Source organism: Parambassis ranga, chromosome 2 (genome assembly GCF_900634625.1).
Source record: "Parambassis ranga chromosome 2, fParRan2.1, whole genome shotgun sequence".
NCBI lineage: Eukaryota > Metazoa > Chordata > Actinopteri > Ambassidae > Parambassis > Parambassis ranga.
This window is the reverse complement of record NC_041023.1, coordinates 43615714-43636405: the sequence shown is the minus strand read 5'-3', so window position 1 is coordinate 43636405 and position 20692 is coordinate 43615714. Positions and strand designations below refer to the sequence as shown.

At 42.3% G+C, this 20692-nt stretch overlaps 2 protein-coding genes across 2 annotated transcripts in view; both read left to right on the top strand.

Annotated features, from left to right (window-relative positions):
* The first annotated feature begins 589 nt into the window (after positions 1-589).
* Positions 590-4691, top strand: LOC114444947 (zona pellucida sperm-binding protein 3-like). The gene is made up of 11 exons (XM_028419857.1): positions 590-961; positions 1033-1129; positions 1513-1631; positions 1705-1823; positions 1915-2018; positions 2468-2645; positions 2758-2875; positions 2966-3057; positions 3130-3224; positions 3446-3547; positions 4564-4691. The coding sequence occupies exons 1-11, from the start codon at positions 650-652 to the stop codon at positions 4689-4691; spliced, it is 1464 nt and encodes a 487-aa protein (XP_028275658.1). The 5' UTR covers positions 590-649.
* A 9899-nt stretch (positions 4692-14590) lies between these two features.
* The window catches only part of LOC114452402 (muscleblind-like protein 2a), a 41244-nt gene continuing 35142 nt past the window's right edge, over positions 14591-20692 (top strand). Inside the window, exon 1 of the mRNA XM_028431715.1 lies at positions 14591-14796. The gene's annotated coding sequence lies outside the window, so the exon portion shown is untranslated. The remainder of the gene's footprint in view (positions 14797-20692) is intronic.

Below are 20692 nucleotides of genomic sequence, written 5' to 3'. Positions count from 1 at the left end.
CACTCATAAATATCAGCCATCACATGCTGTAACCTCATACCCACAGCAGCCATATTTATGTTGTATAAGAGAGAAGACTGTTCTGTTCTCTACCACTGTAGGAGAAGCGCAGGCCCTAAATATCTCACGGCCACATGATTGATTGCAGGTGAAATAACAGAAACAGGGCGTTCCTACTCACATGTGTGATGGACAGCTTCAAGACCCCCCCTCAGCTTCCTGTTGCATGTCACACACACACACACACATTTTGGTGGCGGTGACATTTGTGAAGTCTCGCAGCAGTAGTGGATGATCATAAATCTGAGCTTTATGAGCGACTCAGCTGACCGCATCGCTTTGACATTCAAGACCAAGGAGTGTGGGGCAAGGGGCTGCTGATTGATTTGTGAGAGCCACGAAAGCCTCTGACTGTTTGGGGTCAGGCTTTATGAAAGTCTTGGTTCATTATGTGCACGGCAAGAGGAGATGTAAATGCTGTGAAAAGCTGGAGAGGAAATGAACTGCTCCAAGGTGGAACCCAATCAAGTCATTAGGAGAGGGTGGAGCTAATCTAGAGCTTCCATACCTGTCTGTGGTGGTGACACAATTCAGCAGCTCTCCCAAGGAAGCACCAAAACAAATCAAGTCTTTTGTGTAACAAGTTGTGATGGTGATGGGGCTCAGAGAGGCTGTTCTTGTGGGGTTTGTGCTTCTCTTCTCAGGTGGATTTGTTTGCTCTGCGACACAAAACGGGCACAATGAGACTCAAATCTCACAGGAAGAGGAGACAATGGAGTCGCAACAGATGAAGGATCAGCAGGTAAACAGGTCCAAGCAGGTGGGATCCCCTGTCAGCCTCCGGTTGAGGAGCTTCCAGCTGTGGAAACCAGCTGCGAGCCTGGACAAACAAAAGCAGGTTGAGGAGGCTGCGCCTGTTGAAGTTCCAAGCCTGGACCTACATGCCAGAAATGAAGCAAAGGTATTGCTGTTATTGATTTCTTTTGTATGCTTTACACTTTTTACATATGAGTAAACAAAATGATGTTCCAGGTGGAGGTGAAGCTTGAGCAGCGGGTGCCGGCCGACAGCGTGTCCGCGCACTGTGATGAAGAAAAGGTCCACATAGAGGTCAAACAGAACTTCCTAGGTACAGTAATGGTTTCTTTGATTCAACTGATGCATTGTCTGTAAAAAAAGAAAAGGTCAGATTGAAGGCTGAAATTAGAAAATTGAACGGAACAGTGAAGATGGGACACTCAGTGCTGATTGCTGCAAATGGCGCAGACTACGGACTTTACGATCAATATTATGTTTCCTCTTACTTCTTCTACTCTGAGAGGAAGAGGCATTCTGCTCGCCCATCAGGTGCTCCAATGCTGACTTCACAGCGACGCATTAAGAAACCTTTTTATTTGTCCTGTGGCTGAACCTCCACTCGGCTGTGAGTGTTATTGACTGGAAGAGGGGGAAAATGGCCTCAGGTAATGGTCCTTATTTAAGCTGTGCCTTTCCCCCCTCTTTTGTTCTTAGGGAACGGTCAGTTGATCCGCCCGAGTGATCTGACCTTAGGAGGCTGCGCAGCGGTGGATGCTGCCCACCACATCCTGCACTTCCAGACGGAGTTACAGGGCTGCAACAGCACCACAATGGTGTGTGTGTGTGTCTTTGTGTCTCCGCATAACATACTGTCTGTTGGGTATTTGACTTACTTACTTTCTTTAGACGACTGAAGACGCCCTCATCTACACATTTTCTCTGATGTACTCTCCAACACCCATCAGCAACACCTTCATTTTAAAGACCAGCCCTGCCGAGGTGATCATCCAGTGTCATTATCAAAGGTACACTATAGTCATATGCTGTACCTTTTGTTGAAGCAGACATTCTTAGTCCTTGATGAGTCTTCCTTCTGTCCTCTAATCGTCCCCACAGGAGGCATTACGTGAGCAGCAACGCCATCAGTCCTACCTGGAACCCGTTCGCCTCCACCATGCACGCTAACCAGCAGCTGCACTTCTCCCTGCGTCTCATGACAGGTGGGGGAAATTTTTTTTTTTTTTTTTTTTTTTAAAGTAGCAGGAGAAGAATAAAGTTTTGATTTGCACCAGGCGTGGCGGCTAATTTCCCCCGCGACTGCTGTAATTGCAATCACACACTCCCCTTGCAGACTGTTTGAGGATGCTAAAAACGCCGGCTTGGTAAAACTTTGCGATGCATGGTGATGAGCCTGAAATTACATGCCTCATAGGCAGCAGCTGACCCAACAGGGTCACTCGCACAATAAAGCGATCAATATACAGCTGATTGTGTTTTTCCTGAATGATGCCAAGCTGCATCAAACAGAACTCTGCTTGAAACCTTGTAACTGGTTTTTGCAGGCGCAGGTTATCCAGGTTAATTCATCTTTAAAGTACTTTTCTATCCCGTCCCCGCAGGGGCATCATTTTCTAATCACATGTATGTTTTCCGCTCTCTATTCGATTAGATGACTGGCAGTCTCAGAGGCCTTCCAGTGTCTACTTTCAGGGTGACGTGATGCGCATCGAGGCGTCTGTCCTCCAGGGTCACCACGTCCCTCTGAGGGTCCACATGGACAGCTGCGTAGCAACTGTGGGCCCCGATCCTGACTCTCAACCCAGATACCCCTTCGTCAGGAACCATGGGTGAGACAGGAGCAGTGGAGTGGTTTTGTATAACTAAAGGAGTCGGCTTGTCATAATAATCAAGATTTATTGCCAAGATGGAGTCTGTGTGTTTGTGTTTTCCCATTATGAGGTGTTTAACTGATGCTAAGCTGATGGGAGCCCAGTCTTACTTCATGCAGAGGAGCCAAGAGGATAAACTTCTCCTACAGCTGACAGCCTTCAGGTTCCACCAGGATGAAAGGAATTCAGTGAGTACACCTCACATGAGACATGTTTACACACTGATCATGTATCATGCAGTCAGACTTTCATGGAGGTTTAACCATTTTTTTTTACAGCTTTACATCACCTGTCACCTAAAAGCAACAACACTCTCCTTTCCCATCGACTCACAACACAAAGCCTGCTCATACTTGACTGAAGCCCAAAGGTTAGTACAGATCTCACTGCATTATGGTGCTGTGTGAAAAGATTCATGCTTTAACAGAAGACTTTTGGACAGATGGGTGGCATCAGGTGGAGACAATAGGGTGTGTCGCTGCTGTGAGACCAGCTGCGGCGAGCAGAGATGGAGACGAAGCCTCGCAGCAGATGCTGGTACAGTTCACAGAAATGACACATGCACATGAACGCAAACAGGGGAACCTTGATACATTCGCAAAAAATGCCTTATTACGAAATGTTTAGGAGCGCTTCCTTGGTTCCATTTAGCCCCCAATATGTTTATGTGGAGGATTTATTTTGAGTTAATCCCATTAATCGTCTAACCAATCAGTCGTGTTGTGAATCGTTTACTCGGAAGATTTCTATTCTCGCAGCTCTGCGGTGGGAGGGGACGGCTGCTCTGGGCCCCATTCTGCTGGAGGAGAGCATCCAGCAAGAGGAACCTCTGCTCCAGACACAAGAGGTGACCCAAGCAGGTGAGACACCTCTCCATACCAGTGTTAATTTTGGCAGCAATTTCTGATTTAGTTTTTATTTTAGTCTTGTGACTAAAATGTCATTTGATTTTAGTCACATTTTAGTCATCAACATTTTTAAACTTATAGTCTAGTTTTAGTCGACTAAATCTGCCGTGGATTTAGTCGACTAAAATTCTATGATATATATTTTTTCATGAAATAATTAAGGTTTTATAATTAAGGTTTATAATAATTAAGGCAATAAAACAGGCACAGCTTTAACTTGTGTTATTTGAAACAAACACCTCTTTATTTAATTTCTATGACCTTTTCACAAAAGAACCAGTGAACAGTGAGCTGCTCTCCCTGAATACACTGTTCAGTCATGACCTTCTTCATGAATACTCCATAACTACAGCAAAACACTTCAGTGACAACTTAGAAACAGGTCGCATGCTGTAAAACCATCAGCAGCGGTGTCTTCATTTATAGATTTTGTCACGTGTATGAACGGAAGTTAAGACGACTCGTCTGCAAACGTCGCTTCAGGTTTGTTGTGTTTTTACCGCTGATAGTCGCTCCACACGGTTTGAACCGTCTTGTTTGTCTTGACATCAAACGTGTCTGTGTGTCTGTTCTCCTGTTTTGTGTTACCATGCATGAGGACGCCTTCTTCCAGCATCGCGGGGTAACGTCTTTACGCAGAGAGATCACTTCTGATTGGCTCTCTGCCGCCGTCTCCTGATTCGTCCCTCCCTTCCACAAACAAAATCTGCTCTGATTGGATCTCGTCTCCATCAATACTTTCGTCTCGTTTTTATTCGTTGACGAAAGTGTCAGTACATTTCGTCTTCGTTTTTGGCACCGTGCGTTAGTTTTTATTTAGTTATCGTCTCATTTTTATCAGCAAAAAAAGGTCGTTAACGAAAACTATGACGAAAATGATTCGTCAACAAAATTAACGCTGCTCCATACTTCACTTATTTCTATGATTTGAAGAAGCCATAATACTCTTCGTCCTCCCTCCTATGCAGGCTCCTATCCAGCATTACCCCTGCTGTGTGGGGATGTTGCAGCGCTGGCTATAATATATTTAGTTGTGGTGGGTGCTGTGATTTTCGGAAGACTGCGGAGGTCCAATGGGCACTCTGTTCGCACCTGATTTAAGACAATAAAAGACTTCTAACCAGCCCACATGTTTTTTTCTTTCATGATGTTCCCAGGGTTAAAGGGGTCATGCTGCGGGGTGGTTAATTTTTTCGGCATTCTGCATCCAGTCCAGACAGCATTAGAACTTAATAAACACCATTACTACCAAGCTGCGCCAGATTTATCTATTTCTAAAATAATACACAAAGAAAAAACAAGTGGAAACAAGTGGAAATAAAAGGCGGCACCACAGGTTCCACACACACTGCACGGTAAAACATAAAAGTACCAAAGCCAGTAACAATAGTCATATTTTAGATTCGGGCCATTTTTGACTTTTTTTTTCTCCCCTTAATTCACCCCCTCCAGCTTCCTGCCAGTGGTGGAGTGTTCATGAAATGGTGCTCATCATGAACTGTTGCTCACAAGCCCAGGAAGACGAATAGACATAATTAAAAAGCCCATAAAGGCAAGAGCAGGGGCTTTTATTACAGTAATATGTGAAGGCCTCGGTTTAATGGGGTGTTTGTTCCCTGTGTGCAAGGGCTGACGGCTGTGCTAGTTTACAGCCGGAGCGATGCTGACCCCCCCCTCCAGTCCCGAGACACACAAGAGGCTAATAAAAAGCCATACCTAATGATGCACCGGCAGAACACATGACAGCCACAAGCATGCACACTCAACAATGCCCAAAAGCCATGGCTAGAAAGCTTTGCTTTTATGTTGCATTGGTTGTGAAAGGCTGGTGTGTTCAATTCCACCCTGGCTTATAATATTCACTATGATTGGTTTCAACCACCCTCTATTCGCACTCGGAGTAGGAATTAGTAGTTTTTTGTTCCACTACTGAATTTTAGGCCACTAGTAAAAGTTGCAGTAGCTCCTAAACTGCTTAAATGTGCACTGAAAATATTTGTGACACCATTTTTGTTTTGGTAAATGGGGCACATCTACACTGTTTCATTTAGCAGGCGCTTTTCTCCATTACATCCAGGATTTCAGACACCAGACAGACAAGAGGCTGTTTTTCTTACATACAAAAATTGCCTACAGCTTTAAGAGGAGTCAACAGAGTGTAAAAGGTGTTAATGTCTTGTTATGGCCGCGGAGGATCATCATCATCATCATCATCATCATCATCATCATACTGGAGATGGTCGCCCGCCCACAGATGTCTAACGGTTATGGCGGCGTGGACCCAAGTTGACAAGCGAAATGGCAGACCAGTCCTGAATCAGCCATTTTTTTTTCCGACGGGGTGTGTGACCCTGAGGGCACACACACACACACACACACACATATGCACTCTCCCACTCTCATGTACACACATGGACCATCAAAAGTAATGGTGTGTGTCCAGTAGCGGGCGAGGAGAGTCCTCTCATGTCTGGCAGCCATAACGATATTATTGCTGTAGATGGAGCGTGCTGGGGAATATTGTTCCACTACATTGGTATGCTGCAGACGTCTCCTCACACAGCACGCTGCTGGTGATGACAGAAGTCGGTGTTAACACCAGACCTGTTGGTTGACGCCTGTGACAAGAAACCACAACATGTGGATTCCTCCTTCAGATGAGCAAACTGCTGTTATTTTCAGCTGGGGAGTGGATTTGTGCGTAACAAAGACAGACATAGGGGAGCATTATCAAAGAGATTGTGCTGTGTTATTACTTGGAGCTTTTGAAATTCAAGGCAGACGGCTCTATCGTTTACCAGAGATGCTATCTGACCTAAGATCTTCGCTCCTTCTTTGAATTTCAATAAATATCAAAGTCTGTTTAATTTAAACTATGAATGCCCATTGTGCTCTTTGAGACTGCAGCATCACATCCGCCTCCGGCCCTTCCGCATGCACACAAACATGCACGCGACCTCTGTCCAGGCCCATAATTAACCCTCTTAATTAAGAGGGAAAAAAGTTGCTAATGAAGGAAATGGATTTAATTAGCCTGATCTTAGCCCAGGAACATGTGCACGCCATAAAACACACATACACACACAAAACAATTAAGTCTCTTTTATCCTGGTTAATGGCTTCAGTGACTCAGAGCCTTTCTCATTAAGACTATCAATAATATGCTGATTACATGCATCCACCGGTCTCCTTTATCAGGGCACAAAGGGACGAGTGTGTCTCTGAGGTTACAGGGGTGGGGCCGTCTGTCTGCTCGACTGTATCCGCTGAAAAAGACATTTAGATTGTTTGGATGGAGAGGCTGAACGAGGCCTCGGCTGTATTGTGTCTTCATTTTTGTGCAGTTTATCTCATCAAAAAGGACACGTGTGTGTGTGTGCTGTCCAGAAACAGGAAGGTTCTGGACAGCCAGTCATATCAGTGATATGAGGAGAGGACTGTGCCGTTTGCTGATGTGATGCGTCGCACATAACTTGTGAGACACATGCGGGTGGCGCCAGGCATGGAGGCGGTTGCAGGCTGAAGCAATGACACTGCAGCGGTATCTACGGGAAAACTATGACATTTGCACGTGATCCGAGTACCTCGAGTAATAATCGGCGAGTATCCGAGTATCAAAAATACTCGTTTGTTGCAGCCCTATAACTGACATTGTAGAATGTTGTGGACTATCCCCTCCTGCCGCTGCATCCACCCCTACCATCTACCCACAAACCTGTAAACAGCAACGTAAGTTGTACAAAAAATATAAACACTTTGCTTGTAAATCAACATGCTTTAGGATGACACAACGTACATTTGTTCAGATTCATATGCAAACTGTCGATCTTAAGGTCTGTAGTACACAGAGAATTACCTTTTGGTCCAGGACAATGTAGACATTTCGTTTCTGTTCTTTCTTTCTCCAACAGACAGAGGCCAGTCTCTAGGAAGGCATCCATACTTCGCCCAACCTGAGAGATAAAAAAGTAAATCAGATGTGCTCATCTTTGAACCTTAAGGGCAGTGTCCCAAACTAGAGAATGACACTGGCAACAGAGAAATTACCTTTTGTTAAAGGAGCAGAGATCAACTTATGTTCATTTCTTACCAGGCCACCTCCTTTCAGTGAGGGCTTTGAAGGTGAGATGACTTCAAAAGCTCATCAAATATGCCTGGATCCACTTCCGCTCCTGCAGAATCCTTCAGGAAGTCAAAATACACAAAAAGATAGATGTTCTTAAGAAAAGGTACCAATAACGTCACATATAAATACATGTTTTCGTATCAAAATACGCTAACATAGCAGCAGGAAATAGACTTAAAAAGCTTAAATAGGCACACCTAATTATTTCCTGCCACTGCAGTTGCATATAAATAAATAAATCACCTTTACTCTACAGGAAGCAGTATATCACTGCCTTCATACTAAAAGATGAAGCTATCAACATATACATTTGTTTTGTGTTGTTTTCCTGTGATTTACAGGAGCAGAGACATGAGTTGACAACTGTATTTTTAAAAAGCAAGACACACAAACAGCTCTCAGTGAGCCTGGTTACTGTAGTTTGTCACCGCTTTAAAAAAAAAATGTGACAGTTTACACACAACAGCAGGAAGAGTGAACTTAATGAGTAAAGTGGAACTCGTTATTAACCACTTCTGCTGCTTTTTGTTTCGTGGGGAAGAATTATAATCGACGGACGCACCCCGGTTAGCTTAACTTGCCATGCAGAGTCAATGGAGAGCTAAATGCTACAAACGTGGGTAGGACTTGCTAGGCTAAAGCTAATAATGTGGCTAGCTTCTTATGCAGTGACCCGACAGCTATTAACAAGCAATCACGGAAAATAGCTCACCTTTGTGCCCTCCCAGTCCACCCTGCAGGTGTTATGTGGGTTATACCTGTTGCAAAATGTGTTTATTTAGCAGCCAGAGTGCATTAAATTAGCTAGATATTAGCTCTTGCTAGCGGCTAAAATCAATGCGCTGTCCAGCAAAAACAATTCACTCAACATTTATGTTAATATCGACCTAAAACTAGAAATGTGTCAAAATAAAACGTACCGTTGCGACAAGAAAAATGGCGACTGCACCGTTTCGATGTGCTTCTTCACCGGAAGTGTGGTCAAGTTTAGCACTGTGTAACACGTGACACGACCAAAATCCATAGTAACAGTAAACAGCGTTTAATTCCATTAACACTGGCAGATTTGCTGCGTGTGCTTTGACCTTAAGCCTCTTCCTGTTGTGGCCTGTGACAGACACTAGGGGTCCCTCCCATGGGGAGGGGGAGAGGAAAGCAGGAGCTTGACCTGCAGAGCTGCACCTTCACCCCCACCCGCCTCCATCATGCGACACCAAACAACCCTGATGAGGGCTGCTGCGCTCCCTCTGATCTCTGCTGTTTTCCATTTGATGCTATTGTGAGATTTGTTTTTTCAGTTCAGTTCTGAGGCTCTCCTGTGGCCACCTGTGGAGCTGACCGTCACACTTGGTGTATGTGTGTGTGTGTGTGTGTGTGTGTCAGACAGACTCTTGATAAGAGAATAACAAAAGTTGAGTTTCACATAAGCCAAATGCAACAGATTTTAAAAAATGAAAATAAAGAGTTCGCTCCTGTGGCTCCTCCGTCAGCTGTGCCAACAGCACCACACAGAACCTCTCCGGCCCAAACACCCACCATATGAGACAAATAAATCACCATGCTGGGAAGCATCTGCACCATGGAAGTTAACACGGATATGACTTACAGCAGAACAGATGTCTCTACTTGACTGAAATAACATCACATCCATCCACATTGAACCCAACACCTCCCTCTTAACCACAACAAAAGGCTCCCCTTTCCGTTCATCCCCTCTTTAGATGTTTTTCTTTTCTTTTTTCGATCAACAATAGACAAAAATATTCCGGTGTTTGATGTACGTTTTCAGACGAAATGGATCAGGGAATTAAGAAACTGACACCTCTCATTTATGGATTCTAATATACACATATTTGTCCTATAGACCATGACCTTTAATCCTGATTGACAAAGTGGATGAACACACACACACACACAGCTCCCAAACACAACACACTCCTTTATCATTCAAAGTGTGCAAAGAGCTATCAACCTGAATAAATAAATCCCCCGCTTATCTCGCAAAACTGGATAAGCGCTCCCACCGGGGTCTGGATGGAGGAAGCTGTCAGCACCTCTATTTTGGTTTGCCTGTGCATCATACAGAGACAGAATCCTGTTTTTCCCTCTCCTGGTTCTCGTTTCCCCGGAGAGCCATTTCCCTCCATGTGTGCATCCCGCCACACCATCCATACATGATCCCTCTTTCCTGCTTATCTCCTGCGCCGGGGGGGGGGGGGCCATATATCTTTCAGCTGCTTGATAAATCTGCAACGCTGCAGAAAGTTCCAGTTTGGGAAGAGAGAAAATGGAGTTTTCCACATTGTCAGATATACTGTAGCTTTAGCACCATTAGCTTTCTACATACAAACACCTGTAGCTGCTGTGCTATGTAGTAGTAGGGGATTCAATCTTATTGATAAAAGCGTAAATAAGTCCTCACTCTTGTGTCATGTGTCTTCACCGGCCAACACTAATTTGTCAAGAACCAGCCTCCAACACTGTGCATGTATAAAGACTGTACAAGTCTTCACTGTTTGCTCTTCCATTCGTCAAAAGAACAAAAGAAGCCAAAATAAAGCACATAGAGGAGAAGATCTGCAGAGCAACATTGCCACCTGCAGCCACATGTGCAGCTCAACATCAGGCATGCTCAATCCAAGGCAGATCAGAGCTCTTTGAGGACAGTTCTCTTTGCTATGCTGCACTCTGGTGGCTCTGCAGGGTATTACACATTTTATGAGGAGAGGACTGTGTGGAAATAAGTGAAAGTCATGCACGAAAAAACCCTTAAAACATATTTAAAATAAAAAAACGCTTCAGAGCCTTTGACTAATTATTAATATTATGGATCCTCATGACATTATTACACTGGCAACAGTGAAGCATCAATGCATGAGCTGCATATTGGAGCTACTTTAAACATTGTATTTATGCCAGCCATGGCCACTAGATGGAGCTGCTGTCAACCCAGTGTGTGAGATTTCCTGTACCGACAACAGTAAACAGAAGAAAATCAGTTTCTCCTGAACAATTGTGTCTATGTCTGAATATTCTTTATTAGTTTCACCTTAAATTTTGCTTAAAATCCGAACATCACGTCATTATTAGTCTGCATGTTCAACACAGCAGGCCGTGTGTGACTGCATCTTGATTACACTGATGTGGAACTGTGCATGTAGCTCAGAGGTCAAGTGTGTGTGTGTGTGTTGCCAAGGAAATGTAATTCATTTAGCCCTCGGCGAGCACTACTCATGCACTCAGTCACTCGCTGATCCTCTGCCCACTCTCATCGATAAATACATTTCCACATCAAATAAATCACCATGGTTACAGTAATGTAATAATTACTGTACTTGAAGGAGGCTTTGACTGACGCTGCTTGCCAGGTCGCTTAGAAATCAATAATTACAGGGAATGCTTGATTGGTTTAGTAGCAGTAATGAGTGTTTGAATGTAATCCACAGTCTGTGTGTGTGTGTGTTTTGTTGTCATTTCTGGAGATTCTGTGTCAGTGTTACAAATACTAATAATACTTTAAATAGAATGTAGAAAAAAAAAAAAACCTGAACACACCATCATCCCGAGGAGAAGACTTTAAAATGGAAGATTCCTTTTAGTATGATGCATTCAAGGTGGCCTTGTAACCTGTGACAGAAGCATCAATACTTCAACTTGATAGGCTGCCTTGAGGTTATTATGATCTAGACACACCCATTTTTCTACTGTTACATCAACCTGCCTTGACACTGGAGGACAAGGAACCATCTTTATGTTCATACCAATCCTGCAAAGACACACTTCTCTCTGTGTTTATGAGAGTTTAAAACAGCGTATGTGTGTGTGTGTGTGTGTGTGTGCACATAATTAGCCGACTTCACTCTGATCCTTAATGCATTATTGAATATTTCAAAGGAGTCAATCCTTTGGGCTGGCTGGATGACAGGGCCAGTTCTGTCTGTGATGAAGGGTGGATCAGCCATTAAGGAGTCTGGGCCAGAGCTGATGGCCTTGCATGAACTTTGAGCTCATGAATAATATACATTCTTTTACTGTATTTGGGAAGCACTTTGGAGTGTAGCTGATGACGCCGCATTGATTTTTGGTCTGAGCGATTTCAGGGAACGAGTCAATTCGATTTTAGAGGTGAACAACGGCTTGTAGAAAATAGACCATTCATTCACTCATTGCTGATGAGGAACAACAGTCAGGGTCTTGTTATGATGCACTCCAACCTTGACAAGGCAATAGCTGTGTTGTCATGGTAATATGCCATCTCTCCTGACATTACCAAGATTTTCCTCCCTTCACGATTACTGCCTTTGTGTCTTCTTTTCTGAAATTCCGCAGTTTATTATTGGATTTACTCTGTGATGGGGGGAAATCTTCAAATTAGGGAAACCCCTACATTCATTTTGAAGGATCTCTCCCTCACTTTAGGCCTCATTATGGATCATACCCTTTATGCTAAAATGGCTCCTGATCGAAGCAATATGAACAAGCAGCTGCAGCGGATGATTTATGGTGATGAATAACTCGTCTTTTCTGAACTAATGAGTCTGCCTCTCAGCATTTTGAATTACTGTGCATGCATTTGGGGATCAGTTTGTTTAATGACAGTGGGACCATCTTCAACCCGTCATTACTTAGGCCTTGTGATTAGTAAAATGCTCATCAAAGTCATACTGGGAGTTAAAATGCCCAGGTGATCTCTCCACAATCAATCAAATTGACTGAACCTTGGTGAAAGTGGGCACACACACACACACACACACACACTCTGCTGAGCCATAAGCCCTTTCCATTAAACCTGTGCTGCATTAAGCATTTGGGTTAAAAGCTTTCATAATCAGGTGTGCTCTCATTTCCAGGATCAATACTGTCCTTGACGTGAGAGCTTTGCCCACTGCAGGTGTGTATGCATCCCCCCCAGGATGTGTCGTCATGCATTTGCCCCATCGTCTTCTGTGCTTACTGTTTTCAGTCTGCGGGGGCAAACTCTTTCTTACTGTGCTCTCTTTATTCTCTGTGTGAGAGAAGCTAACAGCGGCGTCCTGCGGATACTGCGGTTGTTTTTCTGCCTGACGCCTCTTCAGTTGATCCCGAGGTCCACTCCACAGACTGCTACTGCAACAAATGTGGAGCCGAACACACATTAATGAGCACAGTGCACCACACAGACATCTGCTTTGCTTGTAATACATTATGTGAGCGTATACGAAAAAACCTTGCTTGCAGGCTTTGTAACTGGTTTGATAATGGTTGTTATGATTCTATAAAAAGCTTCAACTCACCTGTTTAATGAGACGTTCTATAAATAATCTTCAGATTAAGCCTCCTTAAATAATCTCATACCTAATTTCAAACAAGTCAGATAAACATAATATTTAATTATACTGCTATTTTTTGCCGCTTGTACAAAATGCATTTGTGTGTTTGCTTTGCAAGCGTGTGGGCGTTCAGGGACTTTTAGAAAAGTATGCCGGCAGCAGCTTTTTTTTTTTTTTTTGCAAATGCCTCCTCTGCATCGTGATCAATACGTTAGGCCTTCAGGGGATTTTGCTTGACCTTTGAAAGCAGTTTTTCATAATCACTTATGGCTTGAAAGTACAGTTTTTCTGCATAGTGGTGCTACATAGTGGCTTTAATTCTCTTTTTAAAATAAAAAAAAAACACAGCGGCAGATAAATGCATTCGATCTGGGATTATGTTTAGTAAATGTGACCTTTACATTGCCACCAATGCGATGGCTATGAAATGTCACATGATGAATAAGTCTGACAAGAGGTAATTGAATCTAGCAGTAGCATGCAGCATGTCAGCAGTTACCATCACCCATCTGACCCCAGATTTATGGCCCTCAAACAACTTTAGGAAATACAACCACAGAGCAGCGTCTTCATCCCTGACACCGCCAAAAGGTCCGGACCAGTCTGTGATGCCTTTATCCCCCCCCTACCCGGCAGCATTCCACTGAAGCAGGCCTTGGCCCTGACAGAGCAGTCTGGGATGTCTGTGTTCATTGTTCGTGCACTCAATAGGCAGCACATGGCGTGGGCAGCAGTCAGCGGGGCTAAATTTGTGCCTCTCTGCTCATTCCGCGGATATTTGTGACTTGCTCCTTGTTGACTTGTTGCAGCTCCTTGCTGACAACGGGTCTGTGTGTGTGTCACAAACTGCTAAATCTAGCCATCTGTGTGCAATTAGGCTGCAAAATGCAGGGGATGGGGATGTGGATGTTCTGCTGCAGAGCATCAAGTCAGCGATGATGGGTTGGTTTAGAGTCCATAACATCTTTTTTTTTTTTTTTTTTTTGCCGATTTTGCTGCTGAATTTTTTAGTTTAAAGTTTTTCTATTAATAATAACATATACATGAATAGCTCATGCAGCCTATCATATATGCTATATCTTAAGAAAACACATTGCACCTAATGAAAAAAATAATATTTACATTAGCCAATATACCTGTCATCAACAGGTATATTTCATTTTTATTTATCAGATGTCCATAATGTCTCAGATTTGACAGCCAGGTGGACACTGGTCCATTCCCTCAGGATGATTCACTGTTGTTTCCTAGGCAACAGGCACCCACCATCCCCTCCACACCTACCGCTGCTCTCTTTGGACTGTACCACATTGACTGTAGGGAGGGAGCGTATTGTTTATCGAGAAGAACGTGTTTTTAAGTCAACATTAACCCCATACTACGCCACATTACAATTTATAACCTCATTTGTTTTACAGTCAGCCTACCACAGTTGAAATAAATAATAAAAAAATGCGTTATTAACGTTTGGACCGAGGCAGCGACCAACCCCCAGTCAAGCACATTTAACATTTCCTCGAACTGTCAAAATCGCTTGTTGCTTCCTAACCTAGCCTTAAAAGTAGTTAGCGGGCTAGCGTGTAGCGACTGACAGAGCTCTTGAGTGAAATCTATTCTGAAAAGTTGGAAAGCTGGAAACAAAACAGTGACGAGTCTTAGTCTGAGTCCGTTTCCGGCCCCTGCCCCGAACCGTGAGTCCCGTTCTAACCGGAGTAACGCGTCGGCGGTGGCTGAGGTGCAGCTGGATGTGACAGGTTCGGTATCAGGTAAGCTGCAGGTAGCTAGCTTAGCAGGGGACGCTAGCTCCGTTCATTTCTGGGACTTACTGACAAACGTGAGGATTAAAAGGTAAACATGATGATGCCTGGACAGCAGAGGTGGCTAAATCCTTCTAATAATGCTATTCCAGTGTTATAAGTGTGCTCACGGCTGCTCGGGTGGCTATGCTAGCTCCTAATCACTGCTCCGCTAATGAGAGGAAGTCAAAGCTGTTTCATAAATAATACAAATTCACATAATCGTGTCCCGATGCGACTTTCCTGCATGTTTGCAGCAAGTGAAATTACTGAATACTACTACTTACTAACTACTTTACAATATTTTAAGCTATGCTTTTGGCATCACTATAATAAAGTGCATGTGTACTACAGTGACAAGAAAACAAATTGAAATGCAAATATATAAAAAATCACTGAATTAAATGTTGCCTGATTAATGGACTGTTAAGTTTAATTGCTGTGTGCAGAAAAAAATAAAGCTGCTCTAAGGAGACATAAGTGGAGGTACATTTTAAATTAACTGCAGCTTTCATAAGCAAAAGCAAAAGAGCTTTTACACCTGGGGAAGGTTAATAAGCTCTGATCTGGCTCTCTGCTAGTTCATGTACAGTACAGTAATTGGCTAAGCAGCATCTTAGATATCACCACAGGAAAGGCAGTGCCGGCAGACATCTGTATATATAGTGGAGTGGAGTATCTTGGCTTTTTGTCACAGAAATGATACAGAAAATATGGAACATGTGGCCAGATATATATAAATTCGACAAGTTTTGGTGCACCCTGGCTTGCACCACTTGCCTGTGCATCCTTTAATCGCTTGTTTATTCAGAATCATTATATGGACTTGTGACAGATTTAGTAGAATAGGCTCCAAGCGGAAGGAAGCACATCTTGATATTTGATTACGGCTAATAATAGAAAAAAAGACAGCTGCCGTTTCATTGATCTGTCTTCGGTGCCCTATTTCTAAGCCCTGTTTTCTCTCTGTCTCTCTCTTACTCTCTCGCTGTTGTATATAATTATCTAATAGTAACATGTTATTCGGTGCTGGGGATCATTTTCGCAGTCCCAAACCTGTCATTCATCATTTTCTGTAATTAGCTATTGTTTTAATTCTACTTCTTCTGTGTTTGAATATGAAGCAGGTTTGGGCCACAGAATTCTAAATCTGGTTGTGTGTGAGCCAAGCCATTTGGGGTCAAACAGGACAGGGATAATAAGAGGGGAGGGGATACTATGCGGGGAAGGAAGTAGCTCAGCTTGTTTGTCTGCCAGGCTTTTGTTTGTTTTCCTGTCGGACAAATCTATTTAGGAGGTAGGCTATCCGAGGTCTGCCAGTGGAAATTAGCAACAAGTGGGGCTTGTTGTACAGTTATTGACAGTTAGTCAGTAATGAGGTTATGGAGAGGTTGGTTGCAAAAAAACGAGAGATTGATAAGCTTCGTCTGTCTCTGTGTTGTTCTGGATGGATAATGTTTAACCCTCATGCGTTGTTCGGGACATTTTTGTCCTCTGAGAGAAATTTTTCTGTTTATTTTGGCCATAACTTTGTCAATATGTGGACAAATTGAATCATTTTTCCTCAATAAGCTTAATTTTACATAAATTTTGTTAATATGATTTTAAAATTTTTCATAGGTCAACGGTACACTGTGGGCAAATTTTACCCCCTAATGTGTTGTTCGGGGACAAAAACGTCCCCTAACTTTAACGGTTTTAAAAATATATTAGATAAATATTTTTTTGAAATTTTTTTGCATAGACCTTTTAATTAACTTCAGTTCTAATCAACAGTAGTGAAAAAATCATTTTCCCCCAGGATTTTAACCCTTTAATCACCAATTTTATAAGGGGTGGTGCTGAAAATTGAAAAAAAAACACACAAAATGGCTCATTTTTAATAGAAAAGGTGAATGTGGACTGGATTCTTTTTAACCTTTATTACAGTCTTGGTCATGTCAAACATCAGTAAAAAAATTGACTTTATTGCATTATTAGTTTTTGCACAGCACTGGATTTTCTTTTTTTCTCCCATTTTGTCCCATAGACTTACATTATAAACACACTTTTTTTGACTGCACAGCCATGGCACTAAATAATCATGCATTCTTGATTGTTGGTGGTTTACCCTGTTGGTAGGAGGTAACATTTGTGATTTTTACAGTTAACAACTTAATTACCATATTAACCCTTTACCTGCAGGCCTGTGCTCATGTACTGTAGTTTCTGGCTTAAGTATATGGAGTTATAGGGAGTATTTTAGCACATAATTGTGTGTCTACACACTGTGTGTGTATGTTAGAGAGGAAGAGAGCCATTTGCACACTGTCAGGGAAGGAAAGTCAGGAAAATAAAGTTACTAAGTAAGTGAAGTGTACCTAATTCAGACGTACAACGGCAATGCATAAGCATGTAAAATGAAAACATCCAGGAGTTCTGGCGTCTGAAGTTGTGGATGGGTAAAATAGCTGTTTTTTTTTGTTTTTTTTAGCTTTCGGAAAACACGTCCTCCAGTAGAGTGACTTTACTTTTAGGTTAGTGTCTCAGTTGAGATCACTGAATTAGTCTAAGTGAGGTCTAAGTGCCCCTTTTCCATGGTGTGTTGCGCTCCACACGACCATACGTACATGTGCATGTTACTAAATAGACACCATAGATAGATAACTTGATAACATAATAAATAATCATTGACTAACCAAATCTAATCTACAGTTTAGTCCCCTACTAAAATTAGTATTAAAAGTAGTTTAGTAAAGTAAAGTAAAGTAAATTTGTTGCAGCCCTAAAAGTAAGTGCCGGGCCCTTTGATGCTGAGAGGTTCAGACTAAACAAAACAAAAACACTAGTGGACTTGCATGCATCCTCCTGGTCATTTAATGGTGACAAGAGCAGCAAGCAGCATGAAGAGAGGATTCACCTGTGCATGAGTGAAGGATTCACTTGTGAACGAATGAAGGATTCGCTTGTGAACAAGTGACGGATCTACTTGTGCAGCCTTCACAGCTTCACAGCCTGGCCCTTCATAGAGCCAGGCTGCACAATCATTTCCAGAGATTGTGCACAAGTGAATCCTCTCTTCATGTTGCTTTCTGCTCTTCTCACCATCAAATGACCACAAGGTCACATGTAAGACCACTTGCCTTTTTGTTTTGTTTAGTCTGCACCTGTAGACATCAAAGGGCCACACGTGCATAGCAACACTTTCTTTGTTTTTGTTTACTATGAAGACTCTGTGGTTGTGTGTACTCACAGACAACAAGATCAGTGTGCAAATGGCTCTCTTCCTCTCTAACATACACACACAGTGTGTAGACACACAATTATGTGCTAAAATACTCCCTATAACTCCATATACAAGCCAGAAACTACACTACATGAGCACAGGCCTGCAGGTAAAGGGTTAATATGGTAATTAAGTTGTTAACTGTAAAAATCACAAATTTTACCTCCTACCAACAGGGTAAACCACCAACAATCAAGAATGCATGATTATGTAGTGCCATGGCTGTGCAGTCAAAAAAAGTGTGTTTATAATGTAAGTCTATGGGACAAAATGGGAGAAAAAAAGAAAATCCAGTGCTGTGCAAAAACTAATAATGCAATAAAGTCAATTTTTTTACTGATGTTTGACATGACCAAGACTGTAATAAAGGTTCAAAAGAATCCAGTCCACATTCACCTTTTCTATTAAAAATGAGCCATTTTGTGTGTTTTTTTTTCAATTTTCAGCACCACCCCTTATAAAATTGGTGATTAAAGGGTTAAAATCCTGGGGGAAAATGATTTTTTCACTACTGTTGATTAGAACTGAAGTTAATTAAAAGGTCTATGCAAAAAAATTTCAAAAAAATATTTATCTAATATATTTTTAAAACCGTTAAAGTTAGGGGACGTTTTTGTCCCCGAACAACACATTAGGGAGAAAAAAAGAAAATCCAGTGCTGTGCAAAAACTAATAATGCAATCAAGTCAATTTTTTTACTGATGTTTGACATGACCAAGACTGTAATAAAGGTTCAAAAGAATCCAGTCCACATTCACCTTTTCTATTAAAAATGAGCCATTTTGTGTGTTTTTTTTTCAATTTTCAGCACCACCCCTTATAAAATTGGTGATTAAAGGGTTAAAATCCTGGGGAAAATGATTTTTTCACTACTGTTGATTAGAACTGAAGTTAATGAAAAGGTCTATGCAAAAAAAATTCAAAAATATATTTATCTAATATATTTTTAAAACCGTTAAAGTTAGGGGACGTTTTTGTCCCCGAACAACACATTAGGGAGAAAAAAAGAAAATCCAGTGCTGTGCAAAAACTAATAATGCAATCAAGTCAATTTTTTTACTGATGTTTGACATGACCAAGACTGTAATAAAGGTTCAAAAGAATCCAGTCCACATTCACCTTTTCTATTAAAAATGAGCCATTTTGTGTTTTTTTTTTTCAATTTTCAGCACCACCCCTCATAAAATTGGTGATTAAAGGGTTAAAATCCTGGGGGAAAATGATTTTTTCACTACTGTTGATTAGAACTGAAGTTAATTAAAAGGTCTATGCAAAAAAATTTCAAAAAAATATGTATCTAATATATTTTTAAAACCGTTAAAGTTAGGGGACGTTTTTGTCCCCGAACAACACATTAGGGTAGTGTTTGCGAACAATGCATGAGGGTTAACTAGTTTCTCTGGTTATATCGTGTCACGTTTCATCCGTTTCATTCTCGCTTATTTAGTCTCGCAGAGTGAAACGACTCTCTCCGAAGGTGTAAGGTGACACTTTTGCTTTTGACAAAGGCTGACATTCCCCTCCTCCTTCTTCACGCTTCACGCAACAGCAACGCTTATCTGCATTATTTCCCTACAGGTGCCCTGATGCCTCCTATGACGTCAGTGGCATTTGCTGAGGTGGACACTTTTTTTTAAAGCTTGGAGAGATTAATCTCCCCCAACCCCCATTTACCCCAAAAAAAACATTTGGCAAATGTTTTTCCCTGTGGAGCATCAGATTATACCATCCATTGAAGCATAATCAGACAGTAAATAGGTTTGTTTATCGTGGAACTGCACTGCGTGTTTATCCTCATTGATGTCAACGAAACACCCAGGCTGCCGCGTCATTCACAACATTTGTGTTGAGGCAGAGGGAGAGAGAGAGAGAGAGAGAGACAGACAGATGGTACAGCTGGTCTATTGAATCTCAATCGAAAAGTCATGAAGCTGGATCTCTGACTCATCAGTTCTGTGACGCTTCGGTTGCACTGCTCATGTGATGTCAACCGGCATGTCATCAGCTGTGGTGGAGGGGGAGACGGGAGGAGACAGACCAAGACCTCCCAATCCTAGCCACGGCTGCCATCACCTTTTTTTTCCCCAAGCAAATTCTGATGCAATAACAATAACAGAAATGTTCACTACTGTGTCATTTTCTGGTCCGGTAAACTAAGGAAGAGGTAGCTTACCGAAACACAGGTGAGGTGAGTTTAGAGGACAGATGCAGAGGGGAGGTAGAGGAGAGTCGGGAGGGAGAGGAGGTGTAGTGCTCCGGTTTCCTGGGGGGGGGGGATGGTGTTAAATGGGATGACAGAACAGAGAGACAAGGACAGGGCTGATTGTCAATATGCAACTGCAGCACCACTTCCGTTATTGCTTTTTTTTTTTTGTATGACAGTGCACACAGAATATATGCTTAGGAGGTGATTGTGCTCATGTTCACCAGACAAAGGTGATAGCTAGTGGAGCAGGACAGGAAATTGGGGAAATACCTTTGAAAATTTGCATTCAGAGGTTGTTACTGTAAGCACAGTTTGTACCCCATCACTTAGTCTACTCTCTCTCAATAGGTCATACAGAAAGCTGTGATTCAAAGAAGCTGCCCTGTCATTGGCTG